This window comes from Piliocolobus tephrosceles, chromosome Y (assembly GCF_002776525.5).
Source record: "Piliocolobus tephrosceles isolate RC106 chromosome Y, ASM277652v3, whole genome shotgun sequence".
NCBI lineage: Eukaryota > Metazoa > Chordata > Mammalia > Primates > Cercopithecidae > Piliocolobus > Piliocolobus tephrosceles.
In genome coordinates, this window is record NC_045456.1 from 23,961,974 (window position 1) to 23,970,028 (window position 8,055).

At 38.5% G+C, this 8,055-nt stretch overlaps 1 protein-coding gene across 1 annotated transcript in view; it reads right to left on the bottom strand.

The window, feature by feature from the left end:
• The window catches only part of LOC111523960 (deleted in azoospermia protein 3-like), a 26,413-nt gene extending 18,605 nt beyond the window's left edge, over positions 1-7,808 (bottom strand). Inside the window, exons 1-3 of the mRNA XM_026448301.1 lie at positions 7,502-7,808; positions 983-1,129; positions 615-706 (exon numbers count right to left, since the gene is read on the bottom strand). Coding sequence (XP_026304086.1) covers positions 615-706; positions 983-1,129; positions 7,502-7,504 — 242 coding nt within the window. The 5' untranslated portion in view covers positions 7,505-7,808. The remainder of the gene's footprint in view (positions 1-614; positions 707-982; positions 1,130-7,501) is intronic.
• Between the last annotated feature and the right edge of the window lie 247 nt (positions 7,809-8,055).

Sequence of the window (8,055 nt, forward strand, 5' to 3'; positions counted from 1 at the left end):
AGAAAAATGATGAAATAAAAGAGCTGGCAATAACATTTCATCCCCTAGATGAATGACATCAACAACGCAAAAATTTTCATTTACACAAGTGTCAGAATATCAGTTAAAAGACGTTTAAAAACAAACATTAGAAAAATGATGAAATAGGCTGGGCACGGTGGCTCACACATGTAATTCCAGCACTCTGGGAACCACAGGTGGGCGGATCATGATGTCAGGAGATCGAGACCACTGTGGCTAACACTGTGAAACACCATCCCTACTAAAAATACAAAAAAATCAGTAAGAGCGTGATGACAGGTGGCTGTAGTCCCAGCTAGCTGGGAGGCTAAGGCAGAAAAATGGGGTGAACCCATGAAGGGGAGCTTGAAGTGAGCCGAAATGGTGTTACTGTAGTCCAGCCTGGGAGAGAGAGTGAGACTCCGTCTCAAAAAAGAAAAGAAAAAGAAAAATGATGAAAGAAAAAGAGTTGGCAATATCCTTTTATCCCCTCCATGAAAGAAATCAACAATGCAAACAATTTAACTTATACAAATGTCAGAATATCAGTTTTCAAGTCGTCTCTGATACCTATGGGTGACTAGAGTTCAGATATTTGTGATAAAATTACTCACCCTTTGGACACACCAGTTCTATCCATGATTATCTTCACTTCTTTAACTGAACCATATCTACCAAAGCAGTTTCGAACCTCAGTTTCATCCATCTATGGAAAAGAATAGAACTTCAAGAGTAAAAATGCAGCATTCAAAAATTTGATATTTACCACAACTTTACTACCATAACGTGAAATTTCTCCCCTCACTCATCCCCAAATGACCAGTAGGCCTTCATCAAAGGTATTTTTAGTACCTATGGGTCAAACATAAAACCAATTGTAAACTTCTCTGAAATACAAAAAAAAAAATTACGTTTGTAACAGGGCCCATATCCCTTTGTTTTTAATGTATTTTAAGGTAAAAGTGAGGTATCAATACAATACCCTATCATTAATTCCACCAACAAAAACAGTGTTTGGCATGATTTTGCCTTCTGGTAAAACACGGCCTTGGCTAGCTGCAGCTGATGCAGACTCGGTGCTGGCCTCTCTGGAGATGGTTGAGTTTGGAGTCTCAGGATTTGCAGCAGACTGTAATTTGGAAAGCAGACATCATAATTACATATACAGGCAAAACCCATATATCAGGTGTAACATAATTTTTGTATTTTAAGTATAAAATATTTTAAATAAATTACTTCCATTGTCAATTAGTCAAAGTGAGGCTAAGTTCAGGTTCAGGATTTAAACTAATCAGAGTACATCGGCATGGAATTTTAACCAAAGCATATAGTACTTTCTTAAACCCAGTGCTTCTCATCACCAAGTCTTGTACAAAGATGTGGAAGAACACTCATTTAGTATTTGTGAAAATACTATGTGAATTAGTTTAAAAAAAAAAACTAGGAAGTTCAGATTTTTAAAAATAAAATTTATTAAAATCATCCTGTTTTGTACTCATAAACAACTTTGCACTTTACAGAGTAGACTAAGGATAAATTTTAAAAAAGAAAGAAAAGAAAAGCCACACCAAAAAGAAAATAAGCCTCAAAGTTTTAAACCAGTTTGTCTTGCTTTGCCTTTTTCACCAAAATTAACATGAGTTTTCACAATGTTAACACTCCCTGTATTTGTATGTCTGCTTTACTTTGGAAATGGATCATGGAAATACTACTTGCTCACATGTCACAGCTCCTTCTAAAAAAAGGGTTATAATCCTCTTCCCTAACGGTAGTGTGTTCAAACTATCTTTGAAATCATGTTTTTCTTTCTAATATCGAATCAGTCCAACTGATAATTCTAATTTTCACAATGGGCTGATAGATATAAATGATACCATCTTTATATTCAGATAAAAAAACCACATACATATAATTCATTAATTTTCTAGGTTCTGATCAGAACTGTCTTTATTCTTTCCACAGTAGATCCTAGGGTTAACATAAAATTTTCTGAAGTAATATTCATAAGTAATATATATATTGGAGAAACACAGCATAGTGAAACAAAAATTAGGAGATCTAAGTTTATGTCCCTTACAGGTAAGTGGTTATAACCTACTGACTTGCCAGCTGTGTATCTCCGGGGAAACTGCTTTGAGGATGAAATGAGATAATATCCGTGACTTCATTTTGTACATATGAAGTGGTAAAAGTGATATGCCAATGTAAGCTGGTGTCGTATTATTTGAATTTATTTTCAGTAGACTTTTTTCAAGTTTCTTTTTAGGCTTTACTATTTTAGCTGACTTATTTTGAAGAAATTTTAATTAAGAACTAATTGAAACATCAGGAAACTATGACACATCATTAATTTAAAAATCATTGGTGAAATGACTGTTGACTATTAAAGGTTAAGTACAAAACGCTGAAAAAGAGAAAGCAATTACACATATACTTGTTTGAAAAAAAAAAAAAAACAAGACAAAAGAAACCGTGTATCTTTTTGTAAAACACAGTGATGTTACAGAAGTTAATAAGAAAGTAGAGTTCCTGCTTTGTTAATTGGATGCTAGAAGTTACTGATTCTACACAGCTTTACTAGAGATGAAATCTAAATTGTCAAATCAATGAAAGCCAAGTTTACTGCTTTTCTCTATTCTTTTGTGCTTGTACTTGTTATTTTGGGGTTGTAACTAATTCCTAATTCTTTCCTTTAATAGGAAAAAATGACAATGATGTGGAAGAAACATTTTAAAAAATTGTCTCTAAAGTTCTTCCTTTCTAAAAATGTCTTACTTTTTTTCTAAATGATGTTGAGCTGCATTATGTTGAGCTGTTGGGAACCTGATTAGATTTCCCTTCCCTACAGACAATTTACCAATCCCTTCTCAGTTCATTCAGAAATCCCAAACAGAATAATACTGGAAAATAAGATGAAATTCTGAAATTCTGAAGTTCTTGTAGTTTCTTTTTCTCCTTTTCAATTCCCCCGTGATTTAGGGATGAACTTTGGATATGTTTGTCTTTGATAAACAAGCTATATTACAGTATTGTCTCTGCACCATAGTGTTTGGATGTATTTTAATTTAGAAGTGTAACATATGGCAGAAAACTGTGTCAGATTATGAGAGGTTATGGAAATGCATTGATTCTCAACTGGGGCAGATGTTTGAGCCCTGGAGGCATTTAGGGATGTTTAGATGACTGTCACAACTGAGATGTATTCCTGGAACCTGATGGGCTGAAGACCAGAGATACTACTGCACATCCTACAATGCCAAGACAGGCTCCCACAATAAGGAATCATTTGGTCCAAAATTTGAAAAGGGTGTGGTTAAGAAACCTTGTAACAGTGCCACAAGAAGAGGAAAATTATTGTTTTGGAAGAACCTGATTTCCATTGCTCAGTAAAGTAAATCTTTTCATGATCTCACTTTCAGTTTCCTTGCTTGAATACGAATGATTGGAAAAGATCTCCGGGGTCTCTTCCAATTCTCACGCTCTATACAATTGTAAAATGGATACTGGAAACAACAGTAGTTTGGTAAAGAGGAAAAGGGGCATTTGATATTATCAGAAGTTTGACTTTAGCTTGAATCTTGCCAACTGGCTGCCTGCTTAACTGGAATCCTACATACAAAATTCACTGAATCACTTTAATAGAGCCATAACATTTTAAATTAAGGAAGTCACCATCATGTCCTAGTACTCAGCCAGCAGGTGGCGCTCAAAGCCAACAAAGTAGGCATGTACTTAGCACTTTTTGCAATGTACTTCATTTTTACCATGGCTTGATTAGCTGGAATTGTTCTATTTCTACTGTGTGTGTATTTATACATACTTATGTAATGTACATATAAAAATCCACAATCAATAGACAACATTTGGTTAGTTTCAAACTACAACCAAAAATATAAATGAGTGCTCAGGATAAGCAAAATTTAATTTTAAAGAAAGTGTCATCATAACCATCAATAGCATTCTGCAAACAAACTGCATTAAAGAAGTAATTTTCTTAATCATACCTTCAAGTGAGTTGGTGAATTTTGAAATGAGAAATGCTGGAATAGTAAATAAGGGGGGGAGCTTCAAAACCATCATATACAAAACTCTCATTGCTACTTATAGCAATATATTCCTTGTTATACGCAGACAACCAAGTGACAAATTCAGCTAAAAGCTGGAAAAAATATTATTTACACTCCTGGTATGTCAGCTCCTCTTCCAGTATTATCTAATTCAATTACTATGTGAACATGTAAGCAAACCGATATTTAGAAAAACCAACCAGGAAAATGCTTGTCATCTGCAGTCATCAAAGTTACATTCACAGCAGTAGGAAGAGGAACAAAAAAAGATGAGGCTAAAATTAAGAAAACAAGACGTGAAAATCAGAACCAAAACTTTAAGTAAATCCAAGAGCAGGTTATCGGGGAGTGGTGGGTGCGGAGGATGAAATTCAAGCAATACATTATCCTGGCAAAACTAAGCAAGAAAAAGCCAAGAAAGAAAAAGTATTTATGAGACCTGAAAAATGGGTTGTGGCCAGAGGTCATAAAAGAATGTTATGCACAAACTGTATAGGAATAAATTTGGAAATCCAGCACATGGTAAACTTGTAGAGAACTTTTAATTTTTACTAAACAATCTTGAAAAAGCACACCGAATGATATCTGACACACTTTCCGCGGGAGTTGTTTCAACTTGAAAAGAAACAGGTGACTTGGGTGTATGTGTTGTGTCACAGAGAAGAGTACACACACACCAGAAACCTGAAATAAAGTTATAATACCCAAGAGATTAAGATATTTAAACACTTTTCTTCAGTTTTCAAAGAGGAAAAAAGTACTTTTCAATGCATTTTACAAAGTTAAAAAGCATATAAGAAACAAAGCCTCATCAAGATAGTCCATCCCTCCCCTCAACACAAATGCAAAATTCCAGCAGTAAAGAACCTAGTTTACATTGGCAATGAAAGGATACTCCATTCGCAGGATACGTTACTTTAATTCATCATTGAAGAAGTGTTTAATAAAATACAGCATTCATTTTAAAATTTTAAAAAAACCTAAGTAAAATAGAAATAGAGGAATCTTATTTTCTATCAATCTAATTCTATCCTATCATTAAGCTTAAAGTGAAATACTACAATCATCTCCACTGAAAATAGGAATAAGGTAATGGCACTAGGGCACCTCATCATTACTACTATATATATTTTTCCACTATATATGACAAATGTGAACATTAATGCAAAGTTTTTACAAGCCAATAAAAAAATAACATTAAAAAGGATATTTAAAAAGTTAATGATCAATGATCAACTTCACTGATGATTTTAAAAAGCGCACATCAACATAGTGTAACATTGTTCAGCTACTGAGTTGACAATTTAAAAAATCCTAATACTTTTCATTAGAAAGGGTATGAAACAGAGATCACTCTACACACCATCAGTGGGAAAATACTGATATATGCTTTACTAAGTGTACCTTGGAAAAGGAGTATCGTAATTTGATAGGTAAGGATAACTCACCACTACACTAATGAGGAGAATTAGTTATAAAATTGCTATAAAAGGGCAAAGCGCTTTTACCCAGCAATGCCACTTACAGCAATTCATCTCAAGGAATTAATAGTACAAGCATCCCAAGATATTTACACAAGGATATTCACAGTACTTTTTCTTTTGAGACTGAGTCTCCCTTTGCTGCCTAGGCTGGAGTGCAGTGGCACCATCTCAGCTCACTGCAATCTGCTTCCCAGGTTCATATGATTCTCCTGCCTCAGCCTGCAAAGTAGCTGGGATTACAAGTGCACACCACCACGCCTCGCTAATTTTTTGTATTTTTAGTAGAGATGGGGTTTCACCATGTTAATCAGGCTGTTCTCGAACTCCTGACCTCAAAGTGATCCGCCTACCTCAGTCTCCCAAAGTGTTGGGATTACAAGCATGAGCCACTGAACCCAGCCGGGATAGTTTTAATACTGAAAAAGTATTCATAAAGGAATTTAGTAAAGTAATGGTATAATTTTTAACATGATATACTGAAAACTAAAGTTATCTTCAGAATAATGCCCACATTAATTGAAAGCTGCAAGCTGTAAAACAGTATTAAGTAGTATGATGTAATTTTTGTAAAAATTGGCCTATGTATACGCAATTGCAACTGCATAAAAATAAGCTGGAAGGGCATTCATGTATCAAAATTTAACTGTGGTTATGTGTGTTGGTATTAACATGGATTGCTATTTTTTTACTGATTGTTTTCAAATGAGTAAATATACTACTTTTTTAATCAGAAAAAAAACTAATGAAACTATTAACATTACTTCCCTTTACCTCTAAAAATGAAAAGTATTATTGTAAATAATTACTACTTACAACTCATGGTGATTTTTTTATTAGCACAGATAACTACATGTTATACACTTACTACACATAATAGTTGCTCAATTATATATTTTACTTTAATATTTATACATAGTCATATAAACTGTGTATAAATCTCCTTTTACCTGTAAAAATTTAAAGACTGAGAATTATCAATGTAGAAAGCCACACAGCATGTAACATGCATGTTTGTGACTCAGTGGTTGGTTAGCACATTCAGAGCCACATCTGTTGTTGCTCTCAATCAATGCTGGGCATTTACCAAACTCACAGAAAAGCACACCCAACATTATCTACCAAACGGACAGTTTGTCAAAGATTCCTGGCTTATCGACAGCGGAAACACTGTGCCTGGTGTTCAAAAATTCTAAAATTCTCCATGGCAACTACTGAAGCCGACCTCATGCCACAAAAATGGCATCAGGCGAGCTTTTGGGCCTGTCGCCGCAGCAGGAGGGAGCCGCCATCAGCAAGTCCCCAGAAGCTGGTAGGCGCGAAAGGACCAGAGGTACTTCCCGCCCAGCCCCCTCGGCTAGCGCGCCATGCCTTCAGGGCTCCCCCACAAACCACATTCAGGCCCCCACAAACCCCACCCTGTACACGGACCAGGAGGGAACTTCTTCACTTCCTGAAGAAGTTCAGGCCCTCCCAGTCCAAGGAGACAAGTTACTCAGCCGGCCTGCCGCCATCTTGAGGAGCCACCTGGAGAGCGTCAGAAATCAAGTTGGCGGGGTGGGGATGTTCGAGGATGCAGAAGAGGGAAAGGGGAAAGGGTGCGGAGGGGTGCGTGTAGCGGGGTGGGGTGGAACCGGCACCCCAAACAGCTACCAGGTGAGAACCCGGGGCAGCAAATGGGTGCCGCAGGAAAGCTGTGGCCTTTGCAAGTGGCCTGTAAGGCAGCGTGTCCTCAGAGCCCCTGCCACACTCGCTGTCCCGCCACTTCCGTGCTGGCCTCTGTGCAGGCCAGGCCACTGCCAGGCCCCCTGTTACCACCCTACGGGCCACAGCTCCCAGTACTTCCAAGCAGGTGCCCCCGAAAAGGGAAAGCCGAGAGTGAGGGGGAGCCTGGTTTCACCCACGGGTGAAGACCGCACAGGCGTTGCCCCTCAGGCCTCTCCCTCAACTCACCATGATGGCGGCAGGCAGCAGTTCCTGACAGGCTCAAGGAGGAACAGACGCTGTGCTTCACGCACCACTTCTGGGTCTGCTGGTGAAGTCCGCTGGAACTCGCTGCGGGGCTTCCAGTGGTCAAAGGCGCCAAAGGCAAAGGTGTAAGTTAAACCAAGGGCAGGCGACAAAGCTAAAGAGCCTCTAAAGGTGAACCCACCAGGCTGAGGAACGCAGGCGGACTCAGGCGTGGGCCACGGGATTCTGGGAGGTGCCTCCAGTGTCGTGTATCAGGGCGTATGGTATCAGCCTCAGCCAATGGGTGGCAGCGCCCCCGCCCCCTGCTGGTGTTAGGTGGGGGCCTGTGGGGACGATGGCGTCCCCCACGCTGTGGTCGTGTACGGTATGCAGTGTACGCAGTGCGTGTGTGCAGGGCGGGTGCCTGGGGTCCCAGGGAGGCACCGCCCTCACAGGGACACATAGACGCACACATCACCTCCAAAACTTCCTTGAAATAAGTATGCATACTGAAATATATGAGATAGTTTTGAAAAATGATAATCTAATGTGTCCAG